Source organism: Odontomachus brunneus, unplaced genomic scaffold (genome assembly GCF_010583005.1).
Source record: "Odontomachus brunneus isolate Ranch 3 - 2012 unplaced genomic scaffold, Obru_v1 Obru_scaffold_125, whole genome shotgun sequence".
NCBI classification, from domain to species: domain Eukaryota; kingdom Metazoa; phylum Arthropoda; class Insecta; order Hymenoptera; family Formicidae; genus Odontomachus; species Odontomachus brunneus.
In genome coordinates this window covers 251,883-276,479 of record NW_022639575.1, presented here as the reverse complement: position 1 = coordinate 276,479, position 24,597 = coordinate 251,883, and the positions used below count along the sequence as shown (strand labels likewise).

Sequence of the window (24,597 nt, the reverse complement as noted above, 5' to 3'; positions counted from 1 at the left end):
CTGAGGAGAATACCGGTGCAGTTTTCAGATAGATTTGATAACTACTTTGTACGTAGATTTGGTTACAACTTTATTAATCGATTTTTAATTTTTTATAGGACAAAACTTTTTTTTTGAAGGTAGTGACTTTAATGTCTATTAAACACATAAATTTATATACAAATCTAAACTACATAAATCTAATTAAGTCTGCATAACATACCTAGATACATGACAAACGTGTGAAATGTAAGAAATCTAATAATACTTATTATTATTAGTATTATTGTTAGCAAAAAATCAACCACAATCTATTCAATACTCAGGATATGGTTAAAATATGAATTACAAACTAAATAATAAAGGGTTTAAGGTTGAATCCCTCATGAATGGCTCATATGGCACTCATATCTATCATATGGAATAACGAAATAGAAATGTAAAAGGAATAGAAAAGAAATTATAAAAAGTTGCTCTAAACAATACATCATATCAAAAATAATACCAAAATCTGAACTTTTAGTGAATTTGTTGCAGCATCAATACAACAAAAAATTTAAATTATTATATGACATAAGTTTAATGATTACTTAGATAGACCTTCATAATTTTCGACATTTATGTGAACTAAATGTATTGTGTGTATTGAATTAATTATTAAATTTATATCACACGATAATGTAAATTTTTTGTTGTATTGATGCAAATTTATTAAAAATTACATTCAAATTTTGATTATTTTTTTTTCGCAATCCTTTCATATTTCTATTTCATCATTCTATATGATAAAAATGTGAGTGCAATCTGATCAATCATGAAGGACTCAATGTTGCTGAATTCCGTGATTTAATATAATTAAAGTTACTGTATATTTGTCTCATAAATGTAATTTAAAACATTGTAGAGTCTTCATCATCGATTGTTTCATGTCGCGATGATCAGGAAAGTCTGTCTATTAATTCGCTCGTCAAAGTAATTCCGCTCGTCGAAGAATCAAACGAGCTTATCAATGAGATTCGACATGTTTTCTAAAAATTTTGTTTACTCAATGCAATACGAATATCGTTGATTGTAACACATTCCGTGGGAGGTCACAGTTGCAGCTGATTATCGGAAGAGAGTCGAGAAGATCGAACGAATCTGGAGAGAGACAAGACATTTTTCGTTCCGATCCCGTCGGAAATATAGAGCGATGCAGCCTTATCATGATTTCCTGGTATCGTTGACATCCAGGCGATTTGTCTTGCCTTGCCACGAGGCAAACGCAATTTTACGGTCGGCTTTATGCGCTCGCGGCCAATCGCGGCGCGTCGTTCTTGCCGCGATGGTTCGGAGAGCTCGACAAGGGCGTTCCAGAGGCGAACCTTGGAGCCGCCATGGTTTCCTGATTCTGCCGTTCTTCCGAGCTCGAAAAAAAAAACGCACTTTTTAACGTACGCTGACTTTTCAGCTGTCAAGGTGGCTCATACGGGTGGCGCGCATATACGAGATGAACGATCCATTAATGCTTGGTAAAAATAGAACGGAACTCTCGCGCAGAGTCTGCATGTATCGCATCGCCGATGCGAACATTTCTATTTCCTCCTTCAGCAAAGATGACAAACGTGTTCAAACAACATCGTTTTCCACACGAAAAGTAAATAAATGTAATTTCGTTTGTAGTTATTCGTATATTGGAGAGAAAAACTATTGATCTAACGGAAATTATATTTGTCTTTAATCCAAACCATATTTTATTGGTTATTTTAACTAAAGATGAAAATGACCAAATCTGACGATAAGTCGCTCGATAAATTACAGTAAATTACTCGGTAATTTTGGAAAACTGGTAAAATGATAATTTTAAAAAAATTACAAACATAAAAAACTTTAGTGTAAAGCTTAAAAAGAGTATTTAATTTTTAAAATGAGTAAGACACTAACTCATATTTGTTATAAAATATTTTAATATACTGTATATGTATTGATATGTATTATATATAGTTTATAGTAATTAGAAGACTATATACATAGTAACTAAAAAAATTTAGAAAAATTTTTAAAGACTCATTCTATATTTTTTAAATCTTGAAAAGTCTCAATCTATATTTGTCATACCATTTTACAAATTCACAGCATTTTTATTTATTACTTTGTTGAGGAATATACTAACAGCAACAATTTTGTAGCGATTCACTAACTTTTCATTTCATATATGCTTGTATTTCAAAGACTGAAATATACTATTGCTATGTTTTGAAATTGTTATATTTCTATTTTTAGCTACGTTTAATTATATTTAGCTATGTTCTTTACTATGTTTCTTTTCTTTACTATGTTTCTTAGCAAGATAGATCTTGATGACAGTCTATATATTTCTGGATTACTAACAATGTATAGTATATTGAGTGAAAAAAATTCTTAATCTAACCAAAATTATTTTTAACCCAAATATATTTTCTAGTTGTTTCAACATATAAATAGTAACAGTTTTAATGTATTATTTTATACTTTACACTCTAATTCTTGCATGTTTTATACTCACATATTTTACTATAAATTATGATGAAGAAAACCATGTTTTTTCCTAAATTCTACTATAATGTTAGAGATGATAATCTTGTGTTCGTGTCACTAATATATTATAGTAATATAGTTTTGAGGACACGGAATAAAATCAGTTTTTCCATTTTTCCGCGGATCTTTTTGGTTTCTTCTTCAAGGGTAGAAAAATTCCTTTGGATAAATTCATATGTGTTTGATAGAACCTGCTACATTTGTATATAATAAGTATAATAACATGTAAGATTATTATCATTATAGTAAAATTTAATGAAAAAGATGGTTTTCTTCACCATAATTTATAGTAATTATTTCTCTATGTGTGTTTATAGTTGCAAGTACTAAACATTTCTTTCTCAGTGTAAAATTAAAAGAAATGGATATGATAAGAGGAAGTGTAGCGCTTTCTCTCCGTGTATTATACCGAATTGTGCACGCGGCTAGGCACAGCGAATCGTGCCTCGCTTTTCACGCTAGGCGAGCCCCGTCGTCATAGTTGCAAACCACAATCCCGCCATGATTTCCTGATCGAGTCATCCGGAAGTTGATAAAAAAAGCGAGGGTTTCCACGGCGATTTCGAAGGCGGCGCGTGTCCGTCGGACGCGACGCGAGAAATGCATCCCGATCGACGCCGATCGACAACCGCCCGTCGACCTCTCCTTCTCCGATCGAGTTCTACCAGGCTCGTTCGACCGGGACGGTTAAAAGCGAAACGCCGTGAACCGTCCTTTCTCCATGTCGCATTTCTTCGAAACAATCGCATAAGTCTTCGAAACGAAAGGGCTATCGCGCGTGTCTCCGGCCGCACTTAGGGCCGGGGATCGCCCTAATCGCTCGTCGTCCTCCCGCACGCAACACCCTCCACGCGCAGATGATTGCCTAATTCCGTCTTCCTCGGTGCCAATTAGTATTCATGCGCAGTCCGCGTGCTCTCGCGGAGCCTTCCTGCCGCGCGCTGCCGGCGACGTCGAGAACGACGAGGGCCGCACAGTCACACGGGGGGTTAAAGAGCCCTTTCGTTCTCGACGACGACGACGACAGCACATGGGCCCGGTAAACAAAAGGTTAAGGGAGCGCCGCTTAACGCTGATTTAAAGATAAACTAACGCAACAGGAACCCATGAGCCGCGCGAAGGCCGAAGCCCCACGAGCTACGAAATTCCGCGAGACACCCTTCGCGGAGGAGCCGCGCCGGAGCCCTTTTATGGGGTCCTCGCGACTCTTAATCCCTAAAGGGCATACGCCTACGCACTTTTACTAGGGAACCATGAAGAAAGGACTGGTCGAAACACGTACGAGCCCTTCGGCAGTCCTGAGAAGGGATCCAGGCGCCCATAACGGCGTTCCCGTGTGGTGTATTTACAAGCTCCCCCTCCCCGAATGCGTTAATGTAATGCATATACACGCCGTATCTTCTCCGAGCGTAGCTCGCGAGAGCCCGTCGGGTGCAGCGAGAGATGCGGCGGGTAGATGCGCGGTGCGGGTGTTCCGCGTCGCGAATTTCTCGGTTCGCGCGGCGAGACAGAATGAGAAACAGAGGAGGGAAGGGAGAGACAGACAGAGAGAGAGAGAGCGCGAGACGCGCGTTGAAATTGTACGAGGATTATCGCAAAAATGTAACGCCGTTGTAAAAGGAACGTTGCGTAACGTCGCGCGATGCCACGGCGATTTAGAAAGTCGCCGTTCGCGCGAGAGATTGCGGCTGCAACGACAGCGCACACGGCGCGATAATTATTGCATATGTCCAGGATGCGCGGAATCAGTTTGAAAAATTCGCGATGCGTCTGCGATGCCGGCTCGGTGTATACGTGTATGTATGCGCACGCGAGAGAGATACTTCCGATGCGAGACGGACGTGAGGCTCGACGACGACGAGACTACCTTCCGGCGATTTGTTGCGCCAAGGGCTCCGCCGAGTGAAAGTCAAATCGGCGTTAAAGTTTAACAGGATACCATAAACCGGTCGATAAATTTTTGAGATCGACCCCATGATAGACACTTCATACGACGCGATGTACACGACTCGAGACACTTGGACGAGCACAATTTATCGTCGTTAAGCGATGAAAAATTATTAACGCGACGAAACCAGAGAACCGTGAAAACCGCCGCGCTACTTTATGACGGAGGAAAGTGGAGTGCAGGATCTAAATTGATTTAGAGCGCGTTGTAAGAGATAATAACGGAACAAGAGTCTATATATATGTATATATATATATATATATATATATATATATATATATATATATATATATAATTTATACTACTCTGATCTCGAATCTGATCTCGCGCAAGAGAATGATTTTATTTTTCACAAATCGAGGTGGCATTTTTCATGAAATAAAAAATATTATTTTAGGAAATATTCATTTTATGGAAAGTATCATCATTTTTTCATTTTATGAAAAATATTATTTTCGATTTTTGAGAAATGGAAAATAAAATATATTTTGCATGAATCAAATTTGACATTACAGTATTGAGAAGGATATTTTTTATAAAATAAAAGAAATGATAATAATATATTTTTCATGAAATAAAGAATATTATTCTATAAATATTAATTTTGTGGAAAATATCATTATCTCTTCATTTTATAAAAAATATTGTATTTCCAAGATTTTTTAAGAATAGATAATAAAATATTTTCTTCGCGAAAATCGAATTCGAGATTAAAGTATTGAAGATGACATATTTTTTCATAAAATAAAACATATCATTTCGTGAAATATTAATTTTATGGAAAATATTTTCAATATTTCCAATCACGACTCTGTAGAGAAAGTACAGAAAAAATAATAATATGCTTCATTTTACGAAAAATGCTATTCAACGAAATATTTTATTTTATGTAAAATTTTTCTCATTGTATCTTCTCCACAAAATTCTCGAATTAACTTGAAGTCGCGAGATCGCCCTACTCGTTCTCCACCATGACTCGATGAAGAATCCTCGCTAATTAATATGAGAAGCGAGACGCGTCGATCCGCCGCGGATTTTATTCTCTCTAGTCTCTTCGAAGAGACAAATCGGCCGCATTGAATTTCCACAGCGCGGTAATCTAGCACCTGCCGTAATATGCTCTCCTAATCGATGTCACCAGCTTGACTTCCCTTCGACGGCGATATCGCGTCGGCGACACGCATTCCCCGGCGCGCCGTGGAATCAAGTGTGATCAGCCGTCCAGGCTGATCGACCCTCCCGGGCCGACACGCGAAGGGCCGCGTTCACAGGGTCTTAGAACACGCACGCAAGTCTTTTGGGGACTCTCGGCCCTGACTGTTACGCCACAATCCCTACCAAAAGGGCGATGGCGCAATGGCAGTTGACTCAAGACGCGGGCATGCCGTCGAAAATCTAATCAAACGCTTAAGCAATCGCGCCACTGACTCGTGTCCCGCGGACATAACGGGAGGATAAAGCGCGCGATTCTCCCAAAACATATCCGCTTGAATTGGAAGCGTGGGTTTCGCTAAAAGTGAGAACGTCGCGAATCGCTCACTCGAAAGGAACCGGTCGTGTAGTTACACAGCGAAAATTATCCAGACACGAAAAATTGGCTGAAACGGACAAATAACCAACAGATACATATATCGCATGTGTTTTATATTTAATCAATGTAGATGGAAGAGACAGAATTGCTGTTTGAATTACATGCAAGAGTTAGCAAGCAAGTCTCTGTGATGTCCATCCAAATTAAAGCCAATTACTTATAAAATTGGTTACGTTTGATGACAGAAAGGGCTAGCGATGAGAAACGAACGAATATACAATTCTCACACCTTCCTCAATTTGATGGCAGACATTGCTTGAATGCTGCTGCTATAAATTCTGTGTACGTACAGACAACTTTCCAGCAGACACAAAAAACAGCGATATAATTTTAACTGTGGCATTTAGAATGCTATGCATTGAGAAAAAAGCCAATGGATAGACAAAATCAGTGGTCACTCATCTTCAAAGAGACATTGTATCTATCAACAAATTACAGCGTAATAATAAATTGCGTCGATACACTTATTGATGCAATCATTGAAGCAAATGATAACATTTTCTTATCACAGTAATTATGTAATTCGTTCAACCGACTAAACGTTTACTTGAGAGCGAATTTTGTTCGTTTAAGCAAAGTCTCATTAAGGAGATACTAAAATAAATGACAAACTGAAAAAATTTCGATAACGCGATCCATTAATAATCTATAATAGTCGTTACTTTAAACTTGCCTTAGATGAGATACTCGGACTTTAGAGTTGGATCTGAATTCTTCAGTTGAATGTCGCATGATACACGTGACATTACATGTGAAAGACTCACATGTAAATCTAAACTCAAATATGAGTCAAAACAATATAAATAAGGCTCTGAGATCAACAAACTACAAAAAACAAGAGTAGTTATAGGAGAACACATATATATGGTATTCCAGCTCGATTTCACAATCTCTCGTGACGTAAGCAGATGTTGTAATCAAAGAGTTGTCAGTTGATTCAACAATCATGATATGATCACAGTGACTGTATCAACACAAATTGTTGTTGCACTAACGCGTAATTTCCTCAATAGATGCAATATTTCTCTAAAGATGGGTGACCGTCGATTTTGTTGATTCAACTGCTTTTTCTGCTCAGCGCAGACTCAGCTTTTATTGTTGGGTGTCAAATCTCGCGGAGAGGCGTTTGAACAACGTTTCCTCGTGCGCATTCGTTTCGATACAGCGAGCGCGTGCAAAACGCGCTCGTAAAACGCGTTCGCAAGCGGAAGTGGTTTCACTTTGGCCAACGGTATGGAACGCACCATACGCAACCGGCGCGTCGCATCCCGCAGCGTCGCGTCGCCTCGCCTCGCCTCGTCCCGCCTCGCTTCGCCTCGCATCGGCTTCGCCGTTTTCATGTTCGCCTGATGAAAAAATCAAGTTCGTTTTGTACGATTCTTTTTTTTCTCCTCGCTCGTCCCTCGAAGCGCCGTTTAATTGTCGACGCGAGGAACACAGAAACGCGCGGTTAATAACACCTCGCACACGTCGGACGAGGAGAAGGCGGAGAGGGGACAGCCTTACTCGCACGTTCAAAGGGTTACCCGACCTCAGACGGACACGTGTCGGCGAGCAGAACAGGGATTCATGAGGGCAGACAAGGCTCGGATCAAGAGAGAAGCGCGGCCCTATAAAAGCGCTCGCGACGCGGAAAAGAGGCGTAAGGGATACGTCGGTTATGATAGATGAGCTTGTTTACCGGTCGAATTTCACGGGTAAACGCGAGCAGCCCAGATCTTATCGGAGTCCCTAATTTGACAGACAAGTCATCACTGTAGCTGACTCAGAAAAAAAATATATCCCATCGTCCCGAAAATCGAAACTTTACAAAGCCGACCGCGAAACTCAATTTGCAAATTAGCAGTTTTACTTCAAAATCTGAAGTTTTTTTCTACTTCAGTCTGCTCGTTACGTTCGTGTAGATGATACTTTTCTTTTCATGTAATATCTAGTCTCTATGAAAAGGTTATTCAAAATGATTAAGTTTCCCCGAAGCTCGGAAGAAATTGGACGAAGGAGTCGGGCAGTTTTTTAATTTCACGAAAGCCGAAGTATTTTTAACGGCAAGCCGCATGTCCTCGTTCGCGTCGTATTTGAAGATAATCTCCCGATCGAAAACACTCGTCTACCGGGAATGGAAAAGTCGAAGTTCACGGCATTATCTACGAACTCTACTTTTGCGCGATAAGTTATTTTTCAACAAAACGATGCTACTCTTAAACCGCGCGGCTGTTCGCGCGATCAACGCGGTATCGAATCGACTTAGGCAATTAAAGAACAGATCGTCGTAACAGAATGCGGCCATGCGTAAAATCTTATCATAAAAACAGACACATGATGATAGATCTTTTTTATCTGCTCGTAGAAAAAAGAAAAAAAAAGAGAAAAAAGTCTCTCCGTTCAAAGGACCAATCCCGCGCAACGCAATTCTCGCTATCTGATGTACATTGGCCGGGATTATTGCGAACGATGTAAGATTAGCGTGCAAAGTGCAGCCGTCGCGGAGGCCTATTTGACGCACGCTTACTTCGTCGAATCGATATTTTCAACGTCAGGGAAAAATGCGATCCGCATGTTTACAGTCAACTCGCGCGTCATCGTGTCGACAATAATAAACATTCACGGTCAGCACTGAGCTCGACCTAACTAATTGAATCCTGTCACGAGCGGATCTAATTTTTCATTCCGGGAATCAGCAGTCGCTAAACAACATCGGGGAAAGGTCTCGCGCGTCCAATCGACGCGAAGGAATGGCGCATAGCGGGGACAAATGAAAATTTACTGTTCAAAAATCGCTACAGATCGTTAATTCTCAGCCGATCGGATCTTTTTTTGAAATTAATTAATCGTTAATAAATTTCAGAAAAAACTGTGGAGCACGCGATTTTTATGTATATTTTTTATACATTTTTCAGAAGATTACCAAAGATTGCTATAATTAATATCGATTGTCATTAACATTTTGATAAAAAAAGGTAACAAAAAAGATAGTCTTACTGTTTTATGACAAAAATCTGTTATCAATAAATAATTATAATTAGTCAAACGTGCAATAAAACATCTTTACATATTGCAAGTCTCTTAATAAGTCACTTTTAAAGACATTTGAGAATTAATGATTCGGAAATAAACAAGCTTTGTAAAACGTTTCTCATTTTGCTCCGCGTAAAAAATGATATTTTTAAGATAATATCATTTTAGATAACTTCATTATTTCATTTTTGACTATTCTTTTACAGTAAAACTTATGTTTTCTTATAGTAGGCACTTTTCTTTAAAGAATATTTTGATGAAGAGAAGAGAAAGAATTGATTTATTCTTTCTTAACATTTATTTAATAATTACGATTTCCATCATGCTCCAGGTTCTCTTACGATTAAAAATCACGTTAGAGATTTATATTTCAATTCTAGACAAAATCGTAAAACTCATTACTTGTTTTCGTAAGACTTGTAAAAACTTATGAGTAGATCTGCAATTCTATGCGGACCGTATGTCATATGATAACTCGTAAATATCTACGATTTTTTATTGTTTTTTTTTCATAAGCTATGACTTTATGATTTTACGATTTTACGATTTACTCGTATATTTGCTTAGAATTACAGCACTAATATCACGCGCCATTTAAAGTTGCACTTACAATATAAAATCATATGCGAATCACATTCTTTGCGATTCTTATAAAAGTATCGCGGTACATAATTTCGTAAATCGCATATCTCTACGCATGGGTCTTCTTCTCTCTCTTTCTCTCTCTCTTTCTCTCTCTCTCTCTTTCTCTTTTGCTGTGAACTCGAGTAAAGCGAAAGTTTGTCAGAAAAATTTGCTTCCGACATCCAAGTGCCAATACAAAATCGCGCGCGATTTGAAATCCTATTTGCGACACACAATTGTAATGCGATATATCGCATTAATAGCGATAAATTCTTGAAAAAGATCGCATCGCGACACAAAATTTCACGAAGCGCACATCCATGCACGCGACGAGTCCTCGGCTCGCAATGAATTGCGGCGCGATTACACCTCGCGCGATCGCAGAGCGCGATTGCAATTTGCGTGTATGCAAATAAGGCGCGCCGGTGCGAGCGGCGCCGACGCATAATTAGCGGTGTCGGAGTCGGCGCTCCTTGTCGACAACCGGGGGAAACGGCGGAGCGCTTTGCGTGTGCACGAGTCCTCTCGACCAGGTAAATCGCCTCACTCCGTGCGCGGAGCTCGAAGGACGCCGCTCGCACGGAGACGCATGTAAATGAATGGGGATTGGATAGGGCAGTGTAACAGGGTAGCAAGGGTTGGCAAGAGCGTTTCAAGGGTCTTGCAGGCCCCTTCAAGGCCAAAGGGGACGGCGGTCTGTCGCGTTCGTATCATTAAAGACCCGCGTTATGGCGTCCGCTACCCACGCGCCAACAACCAGCTACGCGTTTGCGTTCGATCCCTCTTTTTCTCCGTCCCCACCACCGCCGCGAGCTGTCGCTCCCTGCCAACATGAAGGATCGATATGTAACAATGATGCCAAACTAATTCAATGAGCGAGGTGCAATCGATAAAGCCGGTCTCCCGCCTGTAGCCTGAACGTTTGCTCCTCGCGATCTCTCTTCCTCTCGCACTTCCCGTGAACAATTTGTAAACGACTAGTTATGCAATGTAACAAATTTATTGATCAAAGAACGATCGCAACGGTCAGTTTCGTCGTGCGATTATGTGTTGACGAGCCTCCGTCGAGAGCGCGATAAGCGGTCAAAGTTGATCGAAGGAATTTGGCATCGCGAGGATATAATTATAGGTCTTCGCCAATACACGGTCGAATATAAGTTTGTGGTGTGCACACGCGAAACAAATAATGCGAGGGTTGTCTCAGATATCGCGGTGTGCAGGCACGAGCGAAAGGATCACAGGTGCAGGCGCGCGATGCGCCCGAGGACGGGGACGCGACGCGAGTTTCGCACGGGTCGGAGGGTAAGCAACCCCTGACACGGCGCGTTCAGCTGTCATTCATACTTTTCGCGGTAATCACGATGCAACACTCGTACGATTCCGCTACCAAGCCCGCAGGAACGGCCAGGAGTCCCGCCTCCGCGACCATTTCGCTCGCGACTACGCGACCGGCACACGTTGGCGCGCGTCCGCCGACCGGGATGATTTTACAACTTATCCCTGAACAAACACGTCTCAGGGGTGCGAAGTATTAGGAGTACACGATCGGTCAGGAGGTGATTCACGCCACGGGGGTGGCTCGCGCAGGGGGATGCTGTAGTAACGTGGGGTTTCCATTCGCGCAACCGGTCGATGACACCCCGTGCGCAAGGTAGGGGCGTCACGCCGGCACTTGCCCCTCGCCGAGCCACCCCGTATATCGATCGGTTCGATTGCGCCGGGGAGAAGAGCCCCTTTGTCGCCGGCCCCGTGTGCAAAACCTGTCCGGCGCACACGTGCGTCTCCGTGTGGACGCCCAACGAGTTGCGGAAACAATAACGTCGCCATCATGAGACTCGCTCAGAGACGCGTTACGCCCGATCGCCTTAGGAACCGCCGTGACCAAGAGAACTGATTGTGCTTGGCTCCGTCGGGATTTCCCACGCTACTTAAATTCATTGCTTTGTCACGGAGAATTCACACCTTGGCAGAAGAGCACAAAGGCGGAAGCGAATCAGAGCTCGCGCTGCTGGTAGTCAGATGGTAGTCGACAGTTTCTGCTTTCCTATCAGCACGAGTCTACCCGTTTCGTTCGCGACTACGTGACTACCGTGCTCGGTACACGTTGGCGCGCGTCCGCCGACCGGGGCGATTTTACAACTTACCCCGAGCAAACACGTCCCAAGAGTGCGAGGTATTAGGAATACACGACCGGCTAGAAGGCGGTTCAGGGGTGACTCGCGCAGGGGAATGCTGGAGTAACGTGGGGTTTGGTCGATGACACCCCCAGGGTACAGAGTAAGGTTGGCTCCTGCCTCTCTGTTTTCTGCTTCTCTGCCTAGATGTGAATTCTCCCTTAGAATGGGGCAAGGACGCTCGCGGCGCAGGCGCGAAACACCTCCAGCTTTACATTCGAGTAACTTCGAGATTCTATGCGAATATACCAAGAATAAACGCGATCACAGCGTTCCCCTATATGCACACGTGGATGTCCTCGTGCGACGCTCACCTTCCACGAACAAAGATCGACCTCAATGCCGATGAGGCTTTTGCTGTAGAAACTGTTGCGAGGGCCTCCTTTGCGATCACATTGTCATGGTGTGTGATCGCCGAAGCGACAGAAAACTTATCGCCGCGCTATTTCGCGGCGAGAAGAAAACAAGAACGGTTCTCTTTAACGGACGGTTAAGTGGCTTTGATCTCGCTTAATTAGTGGCGAGCCGCCGGACCACCGGCGGATTTATCGTCTCGCATCTTGTCGTCTTGGAAGCCTGACGCGCTTCCACGAAAAGGCGGCTGACACAAAAAGGGCGGCCCTTTTGAGAGCCTGCTACGTTTCCTCGTGAATTCCGTGGATGCCGAGCTGCATTCAAGTTCGCTCGAGCGAACCTGCTATTCACAAAGAAGTGGAAAAGAAGGGCATCCTCGATGAAATCTTCTCTTCTCGAGCGACAGAGTGAGAACTTAAACACGCGGCGGATTTCTCCGAAACATCGCGTCTGACAGAAGATGAATGATTCGCGATATCGTAGATGCAATCGCTGACGTTTTAGGAAATTCCAAAAGATATGCGTTCTCAGTGCGGAAGAGAAGCAGGGTGGGAGTTTTATGGGATAGACGTAATGACCTTTTTTGCGGGAATCTAGCTAGGGAAGGATATTAGTGAAATCTTACACCGATTGTTCGATAACAATCTTTATTTCGTTCTCGTTAAACGTTATTGCGCTCGATTCTCCCTCTTATACGTTCGTACCTGTCTCTTTATTTACTATTCGCCGTCGAGATCACATGGAAATCTAGTCTTCCTTGTACACGCGCGACAAAGGATGCTCGCGGCATTGTTGTCGTGCGCTGTTTCTGCCTGCGTAGCCTCGCTTCTGTTAACATTCGAATTTAACAAACCACGGCTCTTCTCCCTAATCGTCAGATGCACGAAACATCTTCGTATTCTTCTTCCTCTTCTTCCTATCTTGAAACTGGAGAAGGAGAGCGCTCTCCCGTCGAGCTCCTCTCGGAGTGGGGCGCAAACACACACGCGACGAGCAGATGAATAAGTACGGGGCCGGTCAGCTGAAATTTAACTGATTAGTGCTCGCTCGATCAGTGGACTACGGATCATCGGCGACGCCTGACTGTCGTCTTCGTGACATCTATCTTTCTCGTGTAACGGCGTGGCCTAACCGGCTGGAGGAACATTCGCGATCCTCGAGATCCGTAATCGCGAAAGGAAGAAAATCACCCACGAAATTCGACTACAATATTATCAAGAGTTCGAAATTGCCTACGTTCCAATTCGCGCGCAAGAGAGGAAAAAAGAGAGAAAGAGAGAGAAAGGAAGAGAAAAAGGAAGCGATTACTCGTGAACTTATTGTGATTTTGAGAGAGGTTTCGCCTAAAGTTAGAGATTACCTCCAGAGAAAAGTCGATTAAGCTGGAGACGAGACTTCTGGAGGATTGAATTAATAGCCGGTGATATAGCGCTGTTTATTAGTGTGTCGCGCGATATAAAACTTAGTTTATTTCGAAGCGACCACTGAATATCGAATCTGCAGCCGACACGAGGCACTGGCTATCACTTGACTTTTGCGTCAATCGATTTTTCATTATTATCACTGATATCACACGCGGCTGACACAGTAGCCAGCAGTGAGGAGTCGCCGCGTCGACGGGACGGAGATACAAAGAGCTCACGAGAACTTTGGGAAACCGAAACTCTACCATTTTCTACGAACAATCGGAGAGAGAAAGAAAGAAGTACGAGCGCCCCACCTGCCACCAACCCGAACAATACACCGAGAGAGTTTAGAGTTCTCGTCTTTATGATCTCTCTGTTCAGGTAGTTCTCACAAAGTCGTGGTCAAGTAAAGAGACGAGGAAGAGGACGTCTCGAAATCCTCCGGTTATTATTGTTTCTCATCTATATTGCCGTATAATCGAACACGAGAAAGAGAGAGAGAGAGAGAGATTTCATATGTTGAAACTGTGATAACGTGACTCACTTTCTTCGCACATGGATGTTCAAACTACGCAGTGCGTCTAGAGTAACGTGGCGCGAAAGGGTGCGAAGCACCTGTAGCAATTATAAATTACGAGTTAGCCGAAATAGTAATTTTGGTGATTACGAAGGAGCCATAAACGACAAACATGATCCTCAACCAGATGATTATGCTGGCGCAAGCGGCCAATCTGATGGTCAACTTGAATGCCACAACGCCGGCCACTATAGACAATAACATCAGCACCACGACCTTGTCGCCGGAAGACGAGGCCAACAAGTTCGAGATGCATGATCGTAAGTATTCTTCAAAGTACTCGTCATCTAATGCCCGATTTCACCAATGTCGGTTAAGTCTTAATCTGTGTTTAAGTTGTGTTCGGACAAAGACTCAAACTTAGATCGAGATTTAACCGACGTTTAAGGACGTCGAAACTTAAGAAGTCAACTTGTCAGCTGTCCTATCGCAATGACCTTCCCGACGCGTTCGATACTTCTTACGAAGGAAGCAAAAAATGATAATGATAAATAGAAATAAAAGTTATAAATAAAGTTCCGCAACCGAAAGTGAAGTAGTATCGGAAGAAAATTTCAACGGAGAAGGAAACAAGGGTCAGTCGGCGACGTCACGTGCCGTCGATTATATATTGTGCTAATCGCTGATCCAATACGAAGACGAAACATCAGCGTAGTATTCGAGGAACTGATAGGGCTGCGTACAGAAATATCATGGACGCGCCGATAACCCCTCACAAGTACGGCAATTCGTAATGGTTCGAAGCTCGTCGTCGCTCGAGACGTCAGTCGACGTAATGAGGAACGGCGAACTTTGATAAGTTAAGATACGTCCTGATCGGGAACGTGGAAAAATGCACCGACATTTAACATCCAATTGCCGGTGAATTGTTAACGCAACAAAATATCTCAGACCGACTCTTCAATTCGACTCCTTCAGAATGCGCGTACGCGAGGCGCTTTAGAAGTTTGCGGCTCTTTTTAATTAAAACTTTTCGAATTTTGCAGTCGACTACATTGAGAGAAACGAAATCTCGTTTCGTTTCTCGCTTGAACGAGAAACGAGATCTTCGCGGATTTCAAGCGTTGTGCGTATATATACAAAGCGAATCAGTAACTATTGCCAATTGAAATATCTTTGAAGCAGAAGGCAAAGTTGATCTTCAGATCGTCGAAGTTATTCTATTTAGAAAAAGAGCGTCTTGTGGTAACACCTTTTTTCTAAGTAGAGTATCTGAAAATCATCTTTGTTCGCTCCGAAAATATCACAGGTAACGATAGTTACTGATTTACTCTGTATTGTTATTAGAATTATTCAGAGAGAAATTTCACTACTCAAATTCTGTTTACTCGAGACGAAATCTCCATCCCAATTTCGACCTCAACGATCTATTTAACGCCTACTTTGATATTCTCTCTATATCTTCTGATTTTATTTAATCTACAGTTTTGCCAAGAAGTCCTCTTTAGAATCTGCAGTGGCATTTTGTGCGTTTTCTATCTTTTAAAAGCGCCATGTGTATCAAACATACACTGATTCTTCAGAATGTACAGGTATTAAAAAATTTTAAAAAGATATTAGACCGAAAGTAAAAGGGCCAAAATTTCTATTGGAGAAGTCGCCCGAGTCAAAATATTGATCCTACTTCCGACTTCAATATTCCATTTAACCCACTTTGATACCCTGAAGTATACACCAATCTCTTTTGATTCTATTTAATCTACAGTTTTGCCGAGATGTCCTCTTTGCAATGGCATTTTGTGCATCTTCTGCCCTTTAAAAGCGCCAAGTAGAACTCCCATGTATATCAAACACATATACCGATCCTTCAAAATATATAAATAATAGAAGGCTCGGGTCGAATATAGAGCTGAAATTTCGACTCCGGGTAAGAATCGCGACTTGTGTCGGAATGAGTTGACGTTTTCAAGCCTGACGAATAGTCGGACCGCCTCGTACATGACAGCCCGATACATACAGATGCGTATTACCGGAGTCACAAGCGCATTTAATACAGCCGCATGTTTCCTCAGACCTTGTCTCCTCAGACTGGTACATGTGGCGGTGCTATTTGCCGTACGGCTGTTTTTACATCGGATCTCCGTGGTCCGGGGATAAACGGCCAGTGTCCACGTTTCCGACACACCCGGACGACATCAATCCTCGTTACCTCCTCTACACACGGGAACAAGGCGAGTACCACAATTTGGTGATCGATGACTTGGAGACGATCGAGGAATCTCCCTTGAAGAAGAACAAAAACTTGTACTTCATCATTCACGGATTCCTCGAGAACGGCGACAAAACGTCCTGGATCCTGAGGATGATGAAGGAGCTGCTGATACGAGAGGACTGCAACGTCGTGGTGGTCAACTGGATGAACGGGGCTGCGCCACCTTACACCCAGGCAGTGGCAAACACGCGATTAGTGGGCGCGATGACGGCTCGCCTGGCGTTTCAATTAATTAAGATCGGCGGAATAGCGCCTGAAAAGATGCACATCATAGGACACAGCCTGGGTGGCCATACCGCCGGTTACGTGGGATACCATCTGAGGACAACTTATAACTACATCCTCGGCCGAATTACAGGTAAAACTACTCCCTAATAGCGACTCTATAAGTCGCTAATTAGAGATAAGAGCCAAACGGCATTGACTGATCGATTGTCAAACGTACAATTCGCCTGTAAACAATTTTTTTAACTGGTTTTTATATGTTGTAGCGTCAATACCTGCACGGAAAAAGTTTTCCGTTACAGACATTTTCTGCTACTCTGAGGTCAAATGAAAAATTCGGTTATAGAAAGATTCTTGTAGGAAGTTTCTACTCCGAAAATTGCTTTCAGTTATCTCAACCGAGTTTTGATGCAACTATGAATACTCAGACGAATGTTTTCAATCACATTAACGAGATATTATCTCCCGTCAGCGAGTTTTTCGTCTGGTCTCCGTCCAGTCACCCGTGCCGAAATTCTTTTTTTCCGTGTAGTGTAACAGTACCAATGCCTGGACGCGTACTTACGCGGAAAAAGATTTCAATTCGTATAACTGACTAGATAACCAGACGACCACAGACCACAAAATTCGCTGGCGGAAATAATATCTCTGTTACTGTGAGCGAAAACATTCCTCTGAACATTTGGCTAGATTAAAACTTGAAATATCTGAGAACAATTCAATTGATGAGTAAAAACCTCCTACAGGAATCTTTCAGTTTCTACAAGCAACTCTCTCACTCTCTCTTCATCTGACTTCTAGATAACTCAGATAACAGAAAATTCAGTCACACTAACGGAATTGTTTTTTTCATGTAACTGTGGACATTCTTATTATTACGATCTTTAAATAGTAATATGTGAACTATATATTTAACTATATTCAATATATGTAGGAGAAGTCGGGGCTAGTTGACTACCGGGCTAAGTTGACAAAACAGTTGTTTCTAGTATTTTCTAACAAATTACAAAATTAAGCAAGCAAGACTTTTAAACATATCAAAGATAACTTTGAAATTTCTACTTACTTGATTCTGAAATCTCTTAAAAACAATACAAATAATCGATTTTGCCAATTTACTTTGGGAAACTTTATCTCCCTTATACGTATATTGAAAGTTTAAATATTTAGAGATATATATAAAGAGACCAAAATGATAAAAATGCGCAAAGTTAGCTATCCAGTCATTGATACTTTTACTTTGGGACAGCAGAGAATCGGCAAAGACGTATTCAATGATAGAATTTTCAAATCACCGAGCCAATGCCTACATTTGGCTCATATCACCTTGGCTAAATATTAGCAATTTGAATATCATAATGAGTTTCGTGTTCTCCGAAAATATTGGACTCGCTTATCAAGAAAGTGTCACGTGTTTTCTGATCACGTGACGACTCTGAGGAATCCCCTCTCGACCCTAAGATACTTCTGTCGCCACTGATAAAATTATCGTCGTGCAATAATTTGCAAAATTATACCCTGCACAATGTCAACGTTGTCCGGTCGTAAGAGTGACTGTACGGATATTCCTCTGGGATTATGCATAGACTAGAAAGGTATTGCGCGAGGTCGGAGAGGCAATTGCGACAGGAGGGTGTCGCGGGAGCCACTCGATACGAGAGGTTGAAGAGTCAATTGCGACAAAGAGTCGTAAGATGAGGAAAAAAGGAAAACGCCGGCGTGACGTAACGGAGAATATGCAAATCGCGGAAGAGCGTTGTGTCGCCGTGTGTCGCGCCGTTATCGCGAGCACGCGTTCCCGCGTTTCTTTCCTTTCTCCGCGCCCCCGCCGTTCTCACCTCCGCCAAATAATCAATGTCGAGTGAGTCGTTTGTCCCCCCCTCCTGCGGTCGCGGACAGCTCGGAGGGTTACGAAGATGGCCGATTGAATCGCAAACGATCAGGATAGCAGTCGTCGCAGGAGAGGCTTGCGCGGAAAAGTCGAGAACGCCGAAAGAGAATGCGATCGCACAGGCGCGCGGAATCACGAAATGAGGGAAAGGGAAACACGTTTGCCCATTCGATAAGAACGCGCCGGTACGCGCATCGGTGTCGCGGCCCTCCGCATTCTCGTTACGCGAGCTCATCGTTCGGAGGGATCGGTGAAACTTTTCTCCAGACGTAATATAATGACAAGTCGGGATTGGGGGGAGGGAGGAGAACACGCGCGGCGGGTAAATAAAAGGACGGAACGTCGTCGTCGTTACGACGCGCGTGCATAACGACTTTTAAAATCGCCGGGCCGAGTACTTTCGTTGTACTTCCCCGTGTGATTTATGCCATGCGGCCGATTTATATAACGCGGGCTCGCTCGAGCGCGCCCGCGTTGGCGGTTTACGATCCGTCGTCGCGGCGTGCGCGGAAATTAAGAGCAGCAAGCTCACCGCGCGCGACGATTCTTCCTCGTAAAAAGAATGGCACACCGGGAAACGTAAACAATGAGAAAATTGACCCATCACAGTCGCTTTTTCTTGGGCCGTGAGAAGGACATCAATAAGATCGCATTAATACAAAAAAGATCTTATTTATTTTATAGAACGAAATTTATAAAATGACACACCTAAAAACTTTAATAAAAAATATTGTTATTTGAACTTCTATTTTCTATAAAAAGAGTGGTATAATTAGGTCAAGTTAAGATAGTTCACTCGCTCCCTTACACGAATAAAACTATATAAGAAAATATTCCTATAAAAAATATTTCATTTATAAAAAATTTAGAAACGTTAGGATAAAATATTGCTTAAATTTCTACGTTTTACAAGAGCAATGATGAAGTAGTTAAACCAAGCGAAAATGTCAAATTTTATTATAAATAATAGCTTTACATATCGATATTACATGTGATAACAATCTCGGGCCGTAAAGAGAATCATCGACTGTGATTAATCAATTAATGCTTACCGCTTACGTTTTTCTGTATGCCATCCGCTTAAGGACCCGGACACACAGAGAAACTTGAGTAGCGAGACGTGAGCAGTAAGAAAATTGACCAATCACAACAAATTGTTCTTGGCCCGCAAGAAGAGCTATCGACTGTGTTCGGTCGATTCACTACTCACTACTTAAGTTTCACCGCTTACGTTTTTCTGTGTGTGTTCCCGACCTTATAGGGCCAAGACGTGCGGAAAATCGTAAGCAGTAAGACTTGAGAAAATTGACCAATCGATCGCGTTCTTGAAACGTGAGAAGAACTAACGACTGGTCGTTTGGTCGATTCGCAGCACTGCTTAAGTATTACCGCTTACATTTTTCCGCGTGTTCGCGGCGTAAGTCGCACGACGATCGTTGAGTGAAGAAACCGCCGGCGGAAGTCCCCAGGGAGAAGGCGCGACAGCTCGGCTGAGTTCCGCGCGGAATTTCCACCTCCGGCGGCAATCGATGCAATCGAAGGCAATAACCGATTGGCGGCGGACGGGGTTCCGCGTTACGTAAGCTATCGATCCCATCGGGAACTACCAGGATAACAGAAGAAGGCGCGAAGTGTGTTAACGAGGACCATGGGGCGCGCAAGGGGGAGGAAAGGGGGAGGAGAATATAATCGTCATGGCTACAATGCGACCCGCAGAATTCACCGAGGGCTGGCGAATAACCGCCCTCTCTCCGCCTCGGTGCCGAGCCTGCTCGTGGTCGGGACAACCCCTAGTCGGAATGAGGGGGTGTTTCGGCTCGGTTCGCCAGAATAGTCAACGGGATTTCGTTTTGCGCATCGAGGATGGCAGCGGGAAGCGTTCCCCTAGACACGCCCGGAGACGAGATCGCGGTAAACAACCGGAATAAGAGCGCACGCGGACCTAAGAAGTGGCAGGAAGACAGCTGCCTCGTCCGAATAAGGACGAGGAGGACAATGGGGAACGTCGATCCTCCCCAGGCGAAAGGATACGTCGCGAGAAAGTTGTCAGAGAACACGAATCGCCCGTCGAGTCTCTCGTCACACAGTGAATTTTTCATTAAGCCGGCAATAACAAGACGCGATTTCCGGCGGTCGTACTTCGCAGCTTTTTCAGCAATTTTGTCAGCTTTTGCCATCAGGATTTAAATCTTAGGTTTCCGCCGTGTCCAAATGATTAAAACTAATCTAAATCAATCTAAACCAATCAATTTCATTAGTTGGAAACACGATTTTATAACGATTACAAGAGCTGAACGCGTCATAATTCTTAGACTTACAAACATGAATTTTCAGTCGTGTGAATCTTCTTTTAAAATAAAAGTGGCAAAGGTGAATGTTTAACTCGACAAAAGTTTATTAATGATAATCACAAAAATTACAATGACTGAATGATCACAGTAGACTCACATGAGCATTGAAGCTTTGAAAAGTTACGAATATATTAATATAAGCTGTTGCCACTTACCTGCAATCTCGAGAGTCCACGAGGTAGAAGGGAGATAACGACTTCTTGAGGGCCAAGACGGAAACTCAATTGAAAGCTACTGAGAAATTGAAGCCATACCTGTCAGTGTCGCCAATGCTATTAGACAAAATGTACTGCTTGCGATACGCTCACTTTTTTAAATAAAAAATGTATACCCGAGCAGGAATGAGATTTTCTTGGGCAATAGAATAAAGATATTTCGTTAAAATCAATATGCGAAAGCGAACGATACAGTCTCTGCTTCGCGCGAGCTCGCCAGCGAAGAGTTCCATTCTCTTGGCGAGAGACAGAAGTGACAATTTCACGAAGAACGTCCAGGAGGGATAAAAGCGCATTGTGCCGCGATAGGGAGTGCCGTAACAATGACTTTCCTCCTTCGTAAACGAAGCTTTTAATCTATTGTCTCGGCAGACCGAAAAATAACTTCCGTCTTTACGCAATAACGTCGGTAACAATCGCAGGTCCGCAGGTGTGTTACGACGCGCGTTTTGTAATCCTTATGTGATACGAGCCGCGTGTGTATCTTACATGTCGAGAATTAAGATTCGTCGAGAGAAGCACGCGAACCCCCTTCAGAACGCGAACACAGTCTTACGGTTCGCGTGACGAAATCGCCTTTGACTTGTCAATTTTACCGGCGATATTCGCGAGAGATCGATTCGAAGTTCCTGTCGCGGATAGTTACGTCTGACGCAACAACTATATTATGAGCGTTAGTGCGTCTCGCAGGCGAAAAATATACTCTTATCCTTGGCAGGATTCTCTTATGTCATGGCCTGAAAAGAATTCTTCCGAAAGGAAAACATTCAAATATCCGACAAAAGAACAACTCTAGAGAATTCTAGTTCCAAAGTGCTATCTTATGTAATCACATATTCTAAGCAAATATTTTGACCAGAAAAGTATTCCTCTTCGTTAGTAGAGGAATAATAATTATATACTTAAAATATTTTCTTTTTAGTAAAAGAATCATCTTTTGAGTTCAGTTATAAAAGAATCATGTCATGTATAAGATTCCACTGCGGGTAAGATACTAAGACATCCGTGCTTGCTCCTTATGTGCCGTTAATTTCTCACTATTAGTTTATCTATTTTCAAAGAGCTTTCTATTATTTCGGTTTATTATTTCGAAGATCATATTTGTTTGAGTGCAGCATTTCTTGTCTTTATTGCTTTCTCTTTCTTTATTAGTCCTCTTTCTTTAGGAATCAAGAAATTTCCCAGCTATAATCATTATTACTAATAGATTGCGGGTAATATTTACACTCTATTAAAGATACACGTTGGAATATTTCAAAGATTTTTTTACAGTTGTTTCTGCCGTGTTATAAAATTACTTTGTGAGTAAAGATCATTTCTGTTAGGCGAGTTCGAGAGAGGAATTTTTAAAACCTCATTATAATTTCCCGCAGGAGGGAAGAGCCTTCACTAGAAAGTAAAAAATTTACTACGAAAGCTACAGAACGACGAATCGTTAGTTCGATTCAAATGCGGAATCCGTTCCTTTTGCCGTGAATTTATTCCGGCGACGGCGTTGAATTCGTTCGTTGCTCATGCTTCTTTCAAAATTCGTGCGGCGAATGGTGCAATCGCGATATTACGACGTTAAACTTGCGTTAACACTTGTCACGTTGCATTTTCACCGGCTAGGCCTTGATCCGGCGGAACCGCACTTCAGCAACACTTCGCCGATAGTCCGGCTGGATCCGACCGACGCGAAGTTCGTGACAGCAATTCACACTGATTGTAATCCTTTTATTACCGGCGGCCTTGGCATTACGCAACCGGTGGCGCACATCGATTTCTATCCGAATGGCGGCAGCAATCAGCCCGGCTGCAACATGGGCGTGCTCAACTCCATCAGCAAAGAAAGCGGCAGCTTCTTCCGAGGTGAATTTCCAATCCGTCTCCGAACGTGTTGTGTCGCGATCGCCATTACCGATCACTTGATCGGGAGGGAAGACGGAGATTAATCGCGTGATTCTCTCTTTCTGCAGGAATCAAGAGATTTCTCAGCTGCAATCATATCCGCAGCTATGAGTACTTCATCGAGAGTATAAACAGCCCATGCCCGTTCATAGCCGTGCCGTGCAACTCCTGGCAAAAGTTTCAAGAGGGCAGCTGCTTCGACTGCAAAAACCAGTATTGTCCCAGATTTGGCCTGGACGCTCAACCCGGGAATTACGACGCGTCCGTGTACCTGATGACTGCAGCCTCTAGGCCGTTTTGCAGTCAGTACAACAACTCTTTTGTAATCGAAGTCATCGCGAGTCGTTTTTCTTGAATTTCACACGAGCAAAATCGAACGACAATTACTCATGAAGCGAATCTCGAAAATTATAATTCATAGTTAATCATAGTTAATCGTGTCGTCATTATGATTCCGCGATGCTCTTGCAGAGGCCCACTATAAGATAACGATAAACATCTCGAAGACGAATGAGAGCTTGTCGCATGGCGGCGAGGTCGGCATGTTCGTGTTGCACGTGATTGGCACGAACGGGAAGAGGACCGAGAAGTTGCAGCTGAGCTCGGAGCCAAAGTACTACGAGCCCGGCAATACGTACACCTTGGTGCTTCCCGGGAACTTCGTGGGCAAGCCGCAATCGGTGAAGATCACCTGGGAGTATCGTACCTCGGTCTTCAACCCGCTCACGTGGCGGCTGTTCCACACACCGCGAGTCTACATCGACTCGTTGACTGTCGCCAGTCTGGAAACTGACCACAGGTACTTCTTACTCCCTTAGATTAAAGCGAAAATGTATCTGATTCAATCAGTAAAAGTCACGAAGGTCACGAATTCATCGATGATCAGTGAAGGTTCACTGATGTTCCGTGAAAACGCACTGCAGGTCTAAATGTGTTATTTTTAAACGCACAAGCGTGCAAATCAACGCCCCTTTTACTGTTTCTTATCGTTTTAAATCACGTCACTTGACACGTTCAACGTGTAAATTATAATTTGATACGTTTAAACGTGTTAAATGAGACGCCTTGAAATGGTAAGAAACGCGTTAAAAGAGGTTCAGTCAGGATAATACATCCGGGTTTGCAGTGCACTCTCACTTTACTGCTTTATCTTATTTCTCATTGACTTTGACTAGTGAATGAAATTTCACTGCAAAATCTGCAACATACTAATTCATTATGCGTTATAGCAAATCCAAGTTTCTGTGTATATGACGGCCGAATTAAACACCTTACATGACACTGTCTATGATCGCAAAATACATCAGTACACTGAGAAAAAAATGCTTGAAAATAAAAAAGCTATTTGTGGGATAAAAATTACAATAAAACGAAGCGAAATGATAGAAAATTATAATTTATATATAATATAAATATAATAAGTATATATATAAATTATAATTTATATATATATATATAACAATATTATTATATTATTTATATAGTATATAATATAGTAAAAATTTATTTCACAGAGCGGTATTTGTGGGATAAAAATTACAATGAAACGAAGCGAAATGATAGAAAATTATAATTTATATATAATATAA

General features: G+C 42.6%; 1 protein-coding gene across 4 annotated transcripts in view; it reads left to right on the top strand.

Annotated features, from left to right (window-relative positions):
- Positions 1 to 13,259: 13,259 nt before the first annotated feature.
- The window catches only part of LOC116849727 (pancreatic lipase-related protein 2-like), a 15,473-nt gene continuing 4,135 nt past the window's right edge, over positions 13,260 to 24,597 (top strand). The window contains exons 1-6 of one of the 4 annotated variants that reach the window (XM_032827154.1): positions 14,358 to 14,484; positions 15,650 to 15,756; positions 16,237 to 16,794; positions 22,730 to 22,969; positions 23,077 to 23,310; positions 23,480 to 23,807. In XM_032827154.1, coding sequence (XP_032683045.1) covers positions 16,260 to 16,794; positions 22,730 to 22,969; positions 23,077 to 23,310; positions 23,480 to 23,807 — 1,337 coding nt within the window. In that variant the 5' untranslated portion in view covers positions 14,358 to 14,484; positions 15,650 to 15,756; positions 16,237 to 16,259. Of the gene's footprint in view, positions 15,757 to 16,236; positions 16,795 to 22,729; positions 22,970 to 23,076; positions 23,311 to 23,479; positions 23,808 to 24,597 lie in introns of all 4 variants that reach the window. The other 3 variants (XM_032827152.1, XM_032827151.1, XM_032827153.1) reach the window with 3 other exon arrangements.